Below are 15,993 nucleotides of genomic sequence, written 5' to 3' on the forward strand. Positions count from 1 at the left end.
GGAATGAACTGCATTAGATGGTTCACTCAGTATATTTACAGACTGCAAATAAGGTTTTCTAAGAGGTTGAGATGTAATCAAGTCCCCTAAGGTGATTCAAACTCAATTTAACTTAGCTGTTAAGTTAACCTACAAATCTGTAAATGTATTCAGATAGTAGAAAGCAATCACATTCTTTCTTTGTGTCAGATGATCAAGAATTTATTTGGAAGACGCAAGAGAATTCAGATCTAGAGGAGGGCCTCTATATTCAGTTTATTCTTGTATTATTTTTCCTCCCACATGATTGCTATGCTGAATCTGCATTTGAAATTGATTTCTTTGTAAAACACCCACCCACTTCACACTCTCTCTTGGCACTCTGGTGCACGACTATCCTGTAAATTTTGGGTACCACCAGTTTCTCATTTTTTGCAGTCTTCAATTCTAGACATTTCCAATTCAGTTGGCAAGTGCTGTTTTTCTTTTCGTCATCATGAAAATTCATCAACGCTGAAGTGCACATTTCTTCTGATAAACACATTTTATGTGCAATTTTGCCTAGTGTACACATTTTTGCAAAACAATTCCCCTAATATAATGCATTTTTATATGTCATTTTCACTGATATAGGCATCTATATACATACTTTACCTAGTAAATGCATTTTCATACACATTACCCGGCCAGAGAACTGCATTTCAAAATACAGAGAAGTTTAAATTATGAAAGATGGCTGTTTCACTTTGCATATTGTTTCAGAAAGTGTGAATTTGATAGCTTTGCCTTTTAATGTGAACTGAATTTCTCCCCTATCCTTATATAGCACTGGATTGCTATAGAAGGTTGGGATCCCCAAATGGGTATCACCCTGCCCTACCATGAACATTCCAGTAATGTTGCTAGAGTTTTTTTAAAAGGGCAGTGAAGGGGGGGCGAAGCAGAAAAGGGGGACAAGAAAAAGCACAAGTGCAAAAGACGTCAGAGTTAAGAGTTGCAGTCCCACTCGCAGTGACCTCTCCCCTCAGAGCAAGGCCTAGTCTAAGAAGGTAAACAAACTGGACAAGGACAACATCCTGTGATTTTAAACTGGCCACAACTCTATTGATTCCAGATATAGGTAGAATTTGGCTTAGGCATTGGGTGCATATCCCTCCCAGCCTTCTGGTAGATGGCTGAGGCATGACAGGGTCAATCATGGGCTTAATGGATCCATCACAGGATGCAGTTCTAAATTGATGGCCCTCCCATGCTGCTGAACGAAGGTCTATGGCCCATTTGTCACACACCTTGGCTTTTGGACAGAGACTTCCAACTAGACACCTCTGACAGAGTACCCCTGTGGTCACACTGTTCTGAAGTGGAGGTGGGGCACCACTTCACCCCCCCCCCATGAGATGTTAGACTAAGGATTCCACCCCAGTGCCTGGAGATTCACCTCTGCTCTCCACCCCCGGTTTATGGCAACCAGGAGGCTATATTGGGGAAAGAGAGAGTGGTATATTCTACTCAAAAATGAGACTAATGTTTCTTTCTGAATGGATTGCTACCTTCCTGCATCTGACTCCTATCACTGATTTGTTCAGACTACAGTGGTACCTTGGTTTTCAAACGTAATCCATTCTGGTAGACCATCCGACTTCCAAAACATTTGAAAACCAAAGAACTTACTGGGTTTTCAGCATTCGAAAACCGAAAAGTTTGACTTCCGAGACATTTGAGGTACCACTGTGTGTGTGTGTGTGTGTGTGTGTGTGTGTGTACACACAGAGAGACACACATGTAAAGAGAAAGTTCAGCTACTTGATCTAGCCCTAAGCAATGAACAGCTGAAATAAAGCTTTTCTTGTTATTTCTCTTAAATTTCATTTTGAGCAAACACAAACTGAAATTTCAACAAGAGCAGAAAGGGTTAGTGTGCAGGATCTAGTTGCAACATGGAGCTTTCGTTCAGATCTTTTTTTCTTTTTGACAAGGACTTTATGAGACTAGTCAGTTAATGAAGTAGTTGATGAAGTCATGGCGGTATCCTCCACCCTCACCCCATGTCCACTTACTTGAGGGCTGTTACATCCCTGCCAGCTTTGTAGCTAGAATTTATTCCAGCTATTTCAGTTACATTTTTATCCATAAAGTTCTCCTGTTATCTGAGATGGGGCAAAAGGTTACACATGAGAGAACTTTTTCAGTGGTTGCCCCCAGGCTCTGGAATATGTGAAGGTAAGGCAAGAACATTTCTGATCTTCTTCCTCTAGACACTGTTCACTTGCTTAGATAGGAGAAGTGGAAAGACAGTGATCACCAGGAGGAAGGAAAGCAGGATGGGGGTGTTCAGGGGTTAGCACTGGGGTCCCTGCTGAGTGTGGGCCTCAGCAGATGCACAGTGAGCCCTGACACCACCTCATTGGGATCTGGACTTCAGTAGATGTTCAATGAACGCCTGGTACTTGCTAGGAGCCACATTTCACTAATCTCACTCTTCAGTGGTTTGATAGACTGTTTACTGTTATAAACTGGGTAACCAGGACAGGAAGGAGCTGCAGAAATGACTGCTGGAAGGTGCAAATGTGGATTGTTTGCAACAATCAAATCTTGGCACACATAGTTTTTGTATAGGCCCACAATAAGAAACAAATTCTAACTCTATTATCAGGTAAGCTGCTTTGGTAAATGGTGAATTTAATGCCAAACACCCACGAGGCACAAGAATAGCTGGATTAACAACTCTAGTGTCATGCTGTCAACTGCTGTTTATTTAAATTAAAATGTCACTACCCAGAAATAAATGAGGTAGCTACAAAGCTCCGGATTTCTGTCACTCAGCGTCTTCACAACCTGGATAATAAAAACGATTCTGTTTCATTTGTGCTATATTGCTTCCTAGGAGATTAGGTTCCGTTACATCATTCAACACAACTCCAAACTGAATGATGGACAAGGCAGGCACTGTGGATCCAGATTTCTAGGATAGGGTAGAGGAGTTGTTCAACATTTCTGTCCCTTATATGCCCAGGCCTCTTCTATTCTCCTTTCCACCTTGTTCCTGCCTTATTTCACCCTTTCTTAAACAGTTTTTCTAAGAAAGTGTGAAATATTATGATCCCACAACTTCTATTTATACCAGAGAGATGGTGAACAAGTCTTTCCTAAAAAGGCTCCATTTCCCCTTTTAATCTAAATCCAGAACAATTGTGGCCATTTGGGGGGGGGGGGAGGAAGGGTGGCAGATATGTCTGTTCATGTGACCTGCACAATGGGTAGATTTAATGCTTATAGCAGGTTAGTGGTTTCAAGCCTTGCCCCTGAGTTATATACCCATTCAGTCAGCCATGTAAATAGACACAAACAATTCCTGATCATGTGCAGACAGCCTACATTCAGTCTCTGCATGTGTAAGATCTGCTTATGTCATTAAATGAACACATGGAGATTGGAGTGATGTTCAAGTCATCTTCATTCTCCTTCATTCTCAGTATGTTGACTGTGCGAACAGAGCTCATGTCACAGTAGCACAGACAGCAAGAAATATGCAACTAAATCATTCCTTGAGTGTAGAGCAGGAGAGATTATCAGGAGCACAAGCCTGACTCTGCCTAACTACCCTCCTCCACTTCCTGTCTAGGAATACCATAAACTCCCATTCCCTCTTACAGGTGTGGGGAACCTTTTTCAGCCCGAGGGCTGTATTCCATTCTGGAAAGCTTTGCAAAATCCACGTACTCTGGTGGACTAGACCAGAGGCAGAAACTGGTGGAGAAATTGGCCTATTGTTTACCTTTGTACACTAGACTATTTTCTAACACATTTGCACACTTCTCCCTATGTGCCATCGAGACAAGCAAGAGACATTATCAGAGTTCAAGGACACATTCCAGCTAGACTTGTGATGTGAAGTAGGGCCCTGGAGGAATATGGCCTATAGAAAGTTCTGAGGGCCAGATAGAGAGGCGTGGGAGGCCACATTTGGGCCTGAGGTTCCTGTAGCTGCCCTATTGTCACATATGGTACCCTGATCACTGGCCATGTTGACCCTGGGAGAATGAGGCCAAAACATCTGGAGAGAGTTGTGTTGGCTACTCATGGTCTATACAGTACCAAGTGATTCACTTGGTCTAAGTATAAGATACCTTCCTATTTTCAATTTCACACATAATCAGGGAAAATATTTAACTCACATTAACAGACAGGGAACAGGAAAGGTTTCAGGGGGCGGGGCAAACCCACTATACTGTGTGGACAGCAGAGAAATATTTACTTTTCCGGTTTTTCCATTTTCACACAAATAGGCTTCATTCCCTGATGCAAGTTCGGGAGCGTTGTCATTTACATCGAGAACTTTGATAGCAACAGGCACTCGAGATATTTGACTGGGGTTTCCTAAGAGAAGAAAAACACAGTGTGGAAAACAAGAAAAAAGAGAGGTAAGCACACTTCATTTCATACTAATGACATAAAGGACCCAAGGTAGACAGACAGTTCTGTGCTGAAAGCTTGCTGGGCCTTTTCTGCTTCCAATAATTGGGCTGCTTTATCCAATGGCCAAGGGGAAAAGATAAAGAAGAATGGGCAGCAGTTTCACAAAAGGGAGACAGCAAATAAATCCTTATTGCAAACAGCGTTTGTTGGAGATTAGCTTGATGAAGACCTTCTTAGACTAAATTGGTAGATTCTTTTTTCTGATGAAGTTTGCATTGTTTTATTGATAAAGGGCATTCTGCATGGGGAAAAGAGGCTGTAAACAACCAAGATTTATTTCGTTGCTTATCTTTGCCATTTTACTCTATTAGCCAGCCTGACTGCACATCTATTATTTCAGCTTGGCAAAAAAAGAGGGGGCATGGGGGAGAAAGACAATCCAACTCTAATCAGATTTTGTTAGAAAAGTGAAGAGTGGAATTGATGTAGGTAAAAGAAGAAAGAAGAGAGAGAGAGAGAGTACATTTTGATATTATGCAAGAACACAAGTTCATTAATCTCATCCAGAAATGTTGTTTTGAATTGAAATATTTGTTCATTAAGGTTCTGTAAAGTTGAAATAAAAGCTTTGACCCCCATTAATAGCTATAATTTATCACATCTCTCTTTATAGCCCAATTGCTAGATATATTTACTCAGATGTATGTCTTAATTTTAGTCCATGGGTGTATTCCCACATAAAATCTTGATCAGTTCATCCTAGTTTATACTTATTAACAGTAGTGGGGGACCTCTGATCCATGGGCTAATTAGGTTATTAAGCTATTGGAATGTGTTGTAGGTGGTAAGATTGACTATTTCTGTTACAGAATGAGTAAAAAAAGACAGTTTGTGCCCACCATAACTACATGAGACATTGATTGGAATAAATGGGCAACAGCTTTGTTAACTTAGTAAGATCTGCAATGAGCAAAACCCAATTAGCAGCAAGCTAACAAACCCTCAATGCTGGTTCCTGACGTTCAGGCAAAAGCTAGGAAAATAAATATCCTGCTATCTATCTGGCATGGGTGATTCCATCATGGCTTTGAACGCAAGGGCAGAAGGCAGGGTGGGTAACCTCCAGTCTACAAACTAATATTTGCCGGCCAAGAGGCTCAAGTTGATCCATGAGGCCATTTCCCCCAAGCCTTACCCACATGCCCATTAGCTGATGTGATTTGCGACACCATCTGATGGGCAAGAGCATGGGGCAATATCCTGCATTGGCTGTGTGTGCCTGTTCCCAGAAAGGAACAGCAGCACACAGCCAAAGCAGCAGGATTTCACCCTCTGCTTAGCAACTTATACATTCTGGAGAGGGCAACAGAAGATGCTTGCTTTTAGCAGGTCAGGCTATTTGCCTGTTCAGTATTGTGCATTCTGATTATTAGATGCTGTAGACTGCAGGCTGAACCTTCTGTATGCTAATCATCTGTTTTGCCACTGAACTACAGTCCCTCATTCTAGAGCCCTCATTAGTTCTAATTTGATTAGTTCTAAGGAGAGGATAGTGTAAGTACATGCTAGTGAGTCATTGTCTGCCTTTCCTTTCTTTTTAGGAATATTAGAAAGGTGCACCATGACAAAGCGTGAGAACTCTGTATACTTGGTCATCATAATATGCAATGTATCACATTGGTCGGCAAGATTTCATGCAATTAATTGCCTTCATTGATGCACCATGAATATGTTTAACATGGAAAAATAATGTACTTCTTGCTGAGGGTGAGGAGGGGAATTAAGTTGCATGCAAACTGAGTATTCAGAACATTTCAAAAGCATTTTCTTTATCTAAAGTTGATAAAAAAAATACATAAACAATGAATGCATTGGTTTCTTAGTGCCAAGTGTCACATTTAAACACTAAAGATTTCCTTTTATCTAAATTAACGGAATGATGGTGGTTCAAATTTTATAGACATTACAGAGGAATGTAATTAATTAGATAAGCTTCTGAAGAAATTATTCATGCCTCTTGTGACTGGCCCCAAAATGTTTGTCTTTCATCTGAAATACAAACATTAAACCTAAAGATATTATAATTAGAAACTTGATGAGAATTCACTTTAAGAATTAATTTGCTAAACACTAGAGAAGAACTTGCTGAGTATAGAAACCTCCAAAAGGGGATACCCCTAGATAGCTGCACACTGCATACAACAATCATAATGGATTTATTTGTTTTGTCCATGAACTACAGGCTCTAAGAAATTCTAGGGATTGATGTTCTACAGCTCCAATGGGGAGTATGTGGTCCACTTGTGGGACTCCAGCTCCCATCAGCCCCAGTTAGAATGGCCAATGGCCAGAGATGAGAGGAGTTTTAACATCTGGAGGACCACAGGCATGGGCATAGCCCATGGGCATAGGGAGGTAGGCTTCATGTTAGGGGGAGCAGAACCTCAGTTAGTTAAGCATTTTTATTGACTTACTTGATCTAGGGGGGTAGCTGCCCCCTCCCCTCCACATTGGCTATGCCCATGACCATAGGTTCCCCATCTTTGACCTACAGTCTGCAAAGTAGGTACATAGAGCATGTAAAATAGCATGTTGAACCACTTCCAACCTAACCCAGTTGATTACATCACTCCATATTGTGGAGGGGGAATATCTTTAAAATGTTCCTTATTAAAAGCAGCTCACATGTAGTACGTAAGCAGAGCAAGGAGAGCATTAGACTGAGCATTTCTCACAGGAAGCACTTGCAGTCTGATCCAGTAATGCTGAATTTAAGGGTTTGGGCTGGATCCTGATATGGCTTAAAACTAAGATAGCTGTACCCATGCAACTGAACAATTATAAGTGGTGCTATCCCTCAAAACATGAAATGTTATATGCAAACCCAATACTTCCAAATAAGCATGTTTAGAATTAGTAAATTCTAAAAGAGACCCACCAAAAGAAATCCATGTACTTATCACTTGCTGGATTATGAACCACAGTCATAAATCAGACTCACACTGCACAGTGCTTTAAATCGGAAGACCACCCCACTGGATTTTGATACAGTTTTTTAAAGCATTAAATCAGGGCCAGATTGTGATAAATAGGAACAGGTTTTCCAAAATGTTAAATGCACTGCTGATTTGGCTGCATGCTTCATTCCCCCTCCCCAAGCTTACAAAGTTCCAGTGTTAATATTTCTATTTGATACACATTTATCAAGATTGTATCTGATGGACCTAACAAGATAGCCTACCTGCACAGTAGCTTAATTTTATTCTGTACTGTTTTATGCTATTCTCCCTCCCACCCACCAATCCTCAGTGCAATCTTTAATCTGCAAAAAACAGAGTGCACTAAGCAATACAGAAGTGACATGTACAACAACATCACCTAATTTCAAGTACAGTGATAAAGGGTAAGGTTTCTGTGGGTGGCACATTAACAGAGAAAAACTAGAATTAGGGAAGCTTCTGAAATTCTTCTTTTCTAAAGTGGTTCTGAGAAAGTAGAAATTCCTCGTGCTTCATTCCCCCCCCCCAAAAAAAATAAATGGGGGAGAGTGCTGTGCATGCACAATTTGCCCTTCAGATAACTTTATGATTTCTCCTTCTCTGCATTATCAATGTATGCATAGGTATTGACAAAGAACTGCATAAGAAAAGCAGAGGGGAGCGGATCATATTTACTACTATCTACATCATTACTTTTGTGTAGTGCTTTGCCAATGTGTAGGAATGTGTTTTCTCACCACACACACAAAAAGAATCCTCTGTGCGATTACATTAGGAATTATCACCTGTGTTCTTTTTGATGCTTCATCAATGAATAGGCTCAATCCATTGGTTATATATAGGGAATACAGAAATGAACTAAAAACTGCTGAAAACTGTCTCTTATTCAATTCTGGAATACTCCTATTTAACCAGGTTTGGGAAAACATCCACCACCACCACCACCACCCCTCCATGCTACATACAGCAGCTGAAAGGATGGGCAGTGGAATCTTACTTCAACATGGGCAATAGGACACTGTTTTCCACTGCAGCTGAGTGCAGCAAGCTGAAAACAGAGAAAGCTGAAAACACTTTTTGCTGTGTTGAAAGTAACCACTTCCTTTGGACCACCTTTCAAGGGTCATTGTCAAATGAATGGCAATAACACTTTATATGATCATGCACAGGTACATTCAACTCATGGGCAGCTCTGTGTGCAACTTCCACTCCACCTGTATTCATAAGGCCCATGGAGAACAGTGGCCATAGTTTCCACCATAGTAACTTTATATTCATTGTGATTAATAACCCAGAAACAGAAGACACATCACTTTCAGTAAGCAACTGAAGCAAACTAGAATCATGACTCCTTCAGCTGATAACTAGCTATCAGGATTAAGGCAACACATGTTTTTCTTGTTTTCTCTTCAGAAGCTAATACCTACATTTTCCTGAATGCCAGCAGCCCACCCTCTTTGCTCAGCAACCAATTTGACTTATTGGTTAGAGTGTCAGATGAAAAGCTTTGGTTCAAGCCAATGCTCAGCCATGAGTCACTGGGTGACACTAACTGAGTCACCATCTCTCAGTCTAACCTTCTGCCCAGGATTGTTGTAAGATGGAAATGGGAGAGGGCAGCTATTTGTGCCATCCTAAACTCCTTGGAGAAAAGAGACAGCAAAAATTGAAATCTGTGAGCAGTGAAATCCTGTGCATGTTTATTCAGAAGCTCTATTGGGTTCATAGGACTGTAGCCAGTAAACAGAACACATAAGCTCACATTTTAAACTGTGTTGTTATAGCTTTCATTCTCATTTCATTTCCTGGTTGGATAAAATTTAGAAGAATGGTATCACAGTGCTGAGACTGAGAATAGTATTTAAGGCCAGTGCATGTCGGAAGAGAGGACTAGGCACACTGCTTCCCATGGTGAAAGACTTGTGATCAATTTCAAAGGACAACACTTGTAAATCTATAAGCAGCTGTACTCCAATGATCTACAAGTCTGATTAAAGATGCTCAGGTTTTGTGCTGATTCACCTTCAGGGGTGATACACATCCTGCAAGGTCACTCACTCTGGGAGGGATTGATAGGCAATCTGGAACTCCAGAGGCAAGGGTAAATTTTAATTCCCTGGGAGACACAACAAACAGTTGCTCCATAAAATGCAGCGTCAGCCCAAAACATTTTGCTGTCAGAGTTGTAGGACAAGATGGTGACCTACTCCCATTGCCATGTCCTGAAACAGACTGAATTGGTACCTGAATCATATATGGGTGATGAAGAAGATTGAGGGTAGGGAATGATACCTGCCACAATTCATTATCAGACCTCTTATGATCGCTGTGCCATTATGAGGTCTCTTCTATATGATTCAGGAATCAGGCCTTCAATGTGGTGGCACGTACCCTTTTGACCTCCTTCCCACTGCATGTCATTCAGAGGACAGCAACATGAAAACAGGCATTTCTAGTGGTGGCTCCCAACTTGTGGAATGCTCTCTCCAAGGAGGCATGCCTTTTTATCTTGGCTTCTGGCCCTTAATTTGGCATTTGTGACCTCCTTTAGGAGGACAGCTTCAGTATCTATAATGGATTTGAATTTGGTTCTGTATATGCAATTGGTTTCGCTTTTATATATGCAATTCTTGAATATATATTTTACTGCTGATGTTTTGATGGTTAAATCATTTTGATGTATTTCATAGGAATAAATTCTATATATGTTTTCCAGAATGCCCTGGACAATGTGTCATTCCACAATGGTTTGCTCCAAAATTCTCCAGGCAGGAGCTGAAGCCCATAGCAGTATCTTTTCTTACTTGGGGGCTATTGTGATTAACCCATGTAATAGCAAAAGCCTCCTAACTATGAATCACAGTAGTTCTGTGGCCTCTGTTTTTGGCATCCTGGTATTCTAGATGATGCCAGAGTTCAGTTAGCCATACTAGCAATGAGGCAGGAAATGCTTTAAAAGGCAAAACATGTGCTTTTAAAAATTATGGAGTATGGAAAAAATGTGAAATTCCAAAACAGTGAAATGCCCACCAGCCAAAATTCACAGAAAATGAAATGCATTTGCTGTTTTGCTTCCTCGTTGTAACAAACTATATTGTTTTTGCATGCCCTAAACAAGAGCACCACGTTCTATCTGACAGATGCTGTATAGTATGGACTTAGTCCCTGAAAATCAAGGTTCTGTCTCTTCATTTTATTTGGAACCAGGTATTGCCTGCAGCTCATTGTTCAAATATCTGATTTATAAAATATAAGAATGCAGATGTCCATTTGGCAGCCCTTCTGCTAAAAAAAGGCAAAGGGGAAAAAAGCAAATTTCTCCTGACCTCAGGCTCATAGGCATTTTGCCAATGCATCACAAAATAGTAACTCCTCTCTCTCTCTCTCTCTCGTGTGTGTGTGTGTGTGAGAGAGAGAGAGAGGGAGAGAGAGAGAGAGAGAGAGAGAGAGATTTTAGGAAATAGAAAATGCTCCATCCATATTAGCCCCGTTCAGACATTCCTGAAAATAACAAATAATAATAAACCATCCAGTCCAGCTTCCTGCAATGCAGGAGTAAATACAGTTAGATAAACACAGTTAGAAGCCCTTTTCAGAACTACGCATTCGTCCCTTGGCAGGGATACACTCTATATTATTATTATTTCTTAAAGCATTCTGATAAGCCGCAGGGGATTTCCAGTCCTTTGCCAGATCATTGCCCTTTAAATAAGTTATGACCCCTACCATCAAGCACCATAGTGTCAGACAATCCCACCTCTTCACTGTTGAAGAGGATGCAATGGCTAGGCCAGGTGAAGGGAAAGGCTATGACACCCCGCCCCACTCACTCCTGCAGAGACTGTGTTAACTTACATAATGGGCTATGTGAAGGTCAAGTTAATAGAAAAAATAATGTGAACACCATGAAATAAATAGCTGGAATGTTTTTTTCCTTAACAAGAAAAAGGGGTATTAAGGATACAGTGAACAAAGGGATATCAAAAATTATATTTCGGATTACTTTTAAGTTATCTCTTTATTTCACCCTTTAGCAATAAGCACACAATCCTGCTCTACTCAACATAACACCTACAGAATAAACAAACTCTTCCTTCTTACTTGACTGAGGGGAGAAATTATAGTTATCTTCAAATATCTAAAGTGCTGACACAAGGAAGATGGAACAAGCTTGTTTTCTCTTGCTTGGGGGTGGGGCTGGGGTAGTACTCAAACCAATGGCATCCAGTTACAAGAAAGGAGATTCTGACTAAGCATCAGGAATAACTTTCTGAGGGTAAGAGCTGTTCAAGAGTGGAACAGACTCCCTCAGAAGGTTGTGGACACTCCTTTCTTGGAGGTTTTTAAGCAGAGGTTGGATGGGTATCTGTCATGGATGCTTTATGTGAGATTCCTGCATTGCAGAAGGTCACAGTAGATGACCCTCAGGGTCCCTTCTAACCCTACAGTTCTGTGGTTATATATGTTTTATTGCTAGGTGGCTAGAGAACACAACTGAAACTGCCAGAGACTCTTGCTGGATATAAAAAGAATATTCTGGGTAAGAAGCTCTGAGACTTGGTGCTGGAGATTTCATGGTGGTTTGTGAAAAATATGAGGCTCTGTGAAAGTCTGTGAATGGAGTTGGAATATACTGCTGCCAGTAGATGGTGGTAATAGGGCCTTTCCTTGGTCTTGCTATGAAGATGGTGATAGGTGCAGTGGAAGTCTAGAAAACTGGCTGGAATAGCTAGGCCTCCAAGTGATGGTCCTTAACATGAAGGAAGGAGGCTTGGCCCTTACTCTCTTGTCAGAAGCTATCATTAAGCTCTTCCCCTAAGCCCTGCTGGGTTGGGCCAGAAAAGGAATAGCTGCATTCCAGAATTGCCCAGCCACCTTTCTCCACAGGAAGACATAGGAGTCCCAGACTTAAACCAGGCACCCCAAGAGCTATAGAGACCTATAGAGTAACCTGGGACATGGTGGAAGCTGGCCTGTGAAGTAACAGACCAGAAACAAAACAATACCTGCAGCAGACCAGATGTGAGCCAGTGGCTTCTGTGACCCCTTAGGCATGGGCCCACAGAAGATGTGAAACTCCTCTTTTTTATGTGCCGCTTCCCCTGGGGTGCAGCACAAGCACATAAACAGATGCTTTAGCACCATCTCTCCTCCCTCCATCACAGGAAATTATTGTAGTAAAACTTGCTAAGACTTAAATGGAAGTCAATTATACAAAGTGCAAGTTGGGAGTGAATAAGCAAAACTTCCATAAGAATGCTAATGTTACTAGTAAGTCTGTAGGGAACTGGAAAATAACACAGAAAAGTTAAAGCTATAAGTAAACTCTCTAGGACATTATAATATATTTCCCCATGGGGAATCTGTAGGATAATTTTGTTGTATGTCTTTTGTTTTAGTGTGTTCCCATGTTATGCTTTTTAAAAACCACATGACTTACAATCTATACATAACTTTTTTTTCTTTTGAGAATGTATAACATGGCACTTCAGTGATTGTATTTATATTCTTTGTAAACCATAAAGAGGCTTTTTGGCTTGCTGACAAAAAAGCATAAAACGATCTCACCGTCTTCATTTTAGACAATGTACTAGATATGAGGAATACTTGCTTGCCTGCCTGCCTGCCTGCCTGACTCTCAATGTTTGTGCAACATGTCCTTGGATTTCTGTTGCTGAAAACCACTTCTGTGGTCATATGTAAAAGTTAGTAGTAACCTCATCAAAAGCTTGATTTTGGTATTATAAAACATGCAAGTTCTTTGGTTAGGAATAACAGTGGTTGAGAGGGGATTGTTTGAGATGGGAAGGGTCTTTTACGTGTCAGCCTTATGTAACAAGTGCACCAGACTTTGCATACTGCAGAGTCGGGGGGGGGGAGCCTAATTGCTTCCATGATGTATAAATAGCCATAGTCTATCACAGTGACAGTTGAAACAAAATGGTACAGGGATGATATACTCAGTACTGATGACAAAATTCACTTCCCTGTTGTTGTTGTTGTTTTGGGGGTAGGGGTGGGCAATGGCATGGAAACAGAATCAAAGTGTTCAGCCATTCAGAGAGGGGATAATGTGATGTCACATTCTGACTTCGCTTTGGTTATACTCAGTGACTCCTTCACATAACCAGATCTAATTTGCTCCAAAGCACTGCAATGCCTTTGCACTCATCTCTGCTTGCTGGGGCTACTTACTCCTAGGAAGAAAATATTGCTGTCAATGGCATCCATGCATCAGGCAATTGAGGAATAAACAGGCAGAGAACAAACACTGATAGTGATCAATCTGAGCAAGTGTTTTCTTTATGACGTGTAGGGGGTGGGGAGAATACTTCAGCACTTGCAGAACACTCCTGTTGCCTCCAAAGTGGATCAGGGCGAACATCACTGCTCAGTGGATTCAATGGACATCCGCATCCCATAATGTCATTGTGAAATGACAATGGTAAACTTTTCAATAAAGCTTCAATCTCATCTCTGAAAGTGCAGGACTAGTGTAGAAAATAGAAAAGCATTCTTTTATTTAAGCTGCAGTACTCAAAATCCACTTCATCTGGAAGAGTGCCATTAAAATCAATGAATTATGCTTGAGTGGGTGGTTTGAGATATCAGCTGAACATTTTTGAAAATACTGGAAGTTTCTTTCTACCTTTTCAATTAGTTTCTCTAAATTCTGGTTTCTCTGATGTCCCCTTTTCCCTTCATGCATATTTTTAAAAAACCAAAAACAAAGAAACAAACAAATGTATTTGGCTTTAGAAAGGGAAAGAGGGTGTGAGAGAGAAATTGAGAGACTGGGGAATGCATCTGTCAACTTAGTTTCTCTCCTCCCCCCCCCCTTTCCTTAAGGTTGCAATTCAAAAATGGATGAAGCGAGCAGGGAGAGTAAAAATGTAAGGCAGTTCAGCCATTCTATCCAAAGCTTTGCTAAACTCTAACAAGAAGGGTGGAAGTCAGAGAATTCATGCGACCCATTTCTTCTTCTTCTTCTTCTTCTTCTTCTTCCCCCCATTGGAAAAAAGGTGTCTCAGATCCCCCCACCCCAGTTTGGGAGTAGGGATATTTGATAACTGTTTGAAATGGGAACCGAAATTGCTGTGATGTGCATGTTTGTTTGAGGTCGGGAATGGAAATCTTGCAAACAAATGCAAGCACGGGTTGTTGTCATTGGTTTTCTTAGTTCACAAATGTAACATAAAAAACTACATCATTTTCTGCTTTGTTTTTGGCATTTCCCTTCCACTGAAACTCATCAAAATTAATAACATTAGTTTCAGCCATAGAAGATAGCGAGACAAATAATGTAGGTTTTAGTGGAATTTGAACTGTTGTGAAATGGCAACAGCACCAATTGTGACAAAAATAAGATGGAATCACTGTCTCCTTCCATCCCTCTTTAGGACCATGTCAAGGGAACAGGATGATTTGGATCCAATCCATTTCCTGGTACATTTACATGGGCCTGTAAGGCTTCAGCAGTGGCTGGGAGGAGGGTTTTGTCAGTATTGTACCCTAAGCTCAGGTTGCCCCATTTCCGTATTGGATTTCAAACTTCTGCATAAACATTTTGATGTTTCTGATGCACATTTTTCCCAATATACACATTTTTACATGGTTTTGCATAATATATGGGGTTTTATTTTGCAAGACTTTCCCCCTAATATAATGCATTTTTGTATCCTTTCAGGGTAGAATTGTTGGAAAACTGCATCACAAAATCTGGAGAAATTGTGTTTCAATTCACATATTGGTTCAGGAAATGTGAATTAGCAAGGTCCATATTGAAATGCAAACCACGTATCTGGCAGCTTGAGGTTTGGCAAATTAGCATTCATTTTTGTGAGCAACCACCAACTTCCTCAGATACATTCAATGAACTGAAAATGATGCTGCTGAAAATCAAGCTGACATTATGAGTACCAAGGATAATATGATATTACTACAATATTAAATATTTCAAATATTGTGCTGTTTGTTCAAATAGATATCTTCCATAAGAAGCATCTCTGGAGACCCTAATACACAAGTGTGACAATAAAGTTGACTTTCATTTGCCAAGGTCCTCTATCACATAGTCCTATGGTTTAGACTACAAATATATTAAGTCTTGTGATACAGTCTCTGTAAGTCCGTAATGTACTGAACAACCACCGTGTCTCCAAGCTCAGATTTATATGATTCTTTTTTGTTTTCACTCATATATTTACGGTACAGTAAACAGTACCAGTTCCTTTGTAGAGAAATAGAAGAAAGCAAAGCACACTTTTCAATATATATTCTAAGAACAAAAGCACGTCCCTTTTTTGATTTGGTCATTTGGCCAATGCCAGTTCCCTTTAGATTCTGATCCACTTTATGTTCTGACTTCATATTACTCCTGGCTCACAATGGACTCTTTCCTTTGAACGAATCTAGATACAGCATAAAATAAGAAAGAAAGGGATCAAATCACAGTGCCTGTAATTTTCATTCTGCTTTTTCTTCTTCTTCTGATTTAATAACATAATTTCTCTCCTACACCTCTAGTGGTCTCTCCCCCCCCCCCCGAACAGTCTTGGAAGCAAGGTCAAAATCTTCTTGTGTGAACTGATTTTGAAAT

The 15,993-nt window shown here is 40.6% G+C and overlaps 1 protein-coding gene across 5 annotated transcripts in view; it reads right to left on the bottom strand.

Moving 5' to 3' along the window:
* Positions 1 to 15,993, bottom strand: part of LOC128419203 (cadherin-8) — a 230,619-nt gene that overhangs the window by 29,960 nt on the left and 184,666 nt on the right. For 4 of the 5 annotated variants that reach the window (XM_053399626.1, XM_053399624.1, XM_053399625.1 and 1 more), the window contains exon 9: positions 4,235 to 4,356. In XM_053399626.1, the coding sequence (XP_053255601.1) occupies positions 4,235 to 4,356 (122 nt within the window). Of the gene's footprint in view, positions 1 to 4,234; positions 4,357 to 15,993 lie in introns of those variants that run through there. The other variant, XM_053399628.1, reaches the window with a different exon arrangement.

This window comes from Podarcis raffonei, chromosome 8 (genome assembly GCF_027172205.1).
Source record: "Podarcis raffonei isolate rPodRaf1 chromosome 8, rPodRaf1.pri, whole genome shotgun sequence".
In the NCBI taxonomy this organism is placed as follows: Eukaryota; Metazoa; Chordata; class Lepidosauria; order Squamata; family Lacertidae; genus Podarcis; species Podarcis raffonei.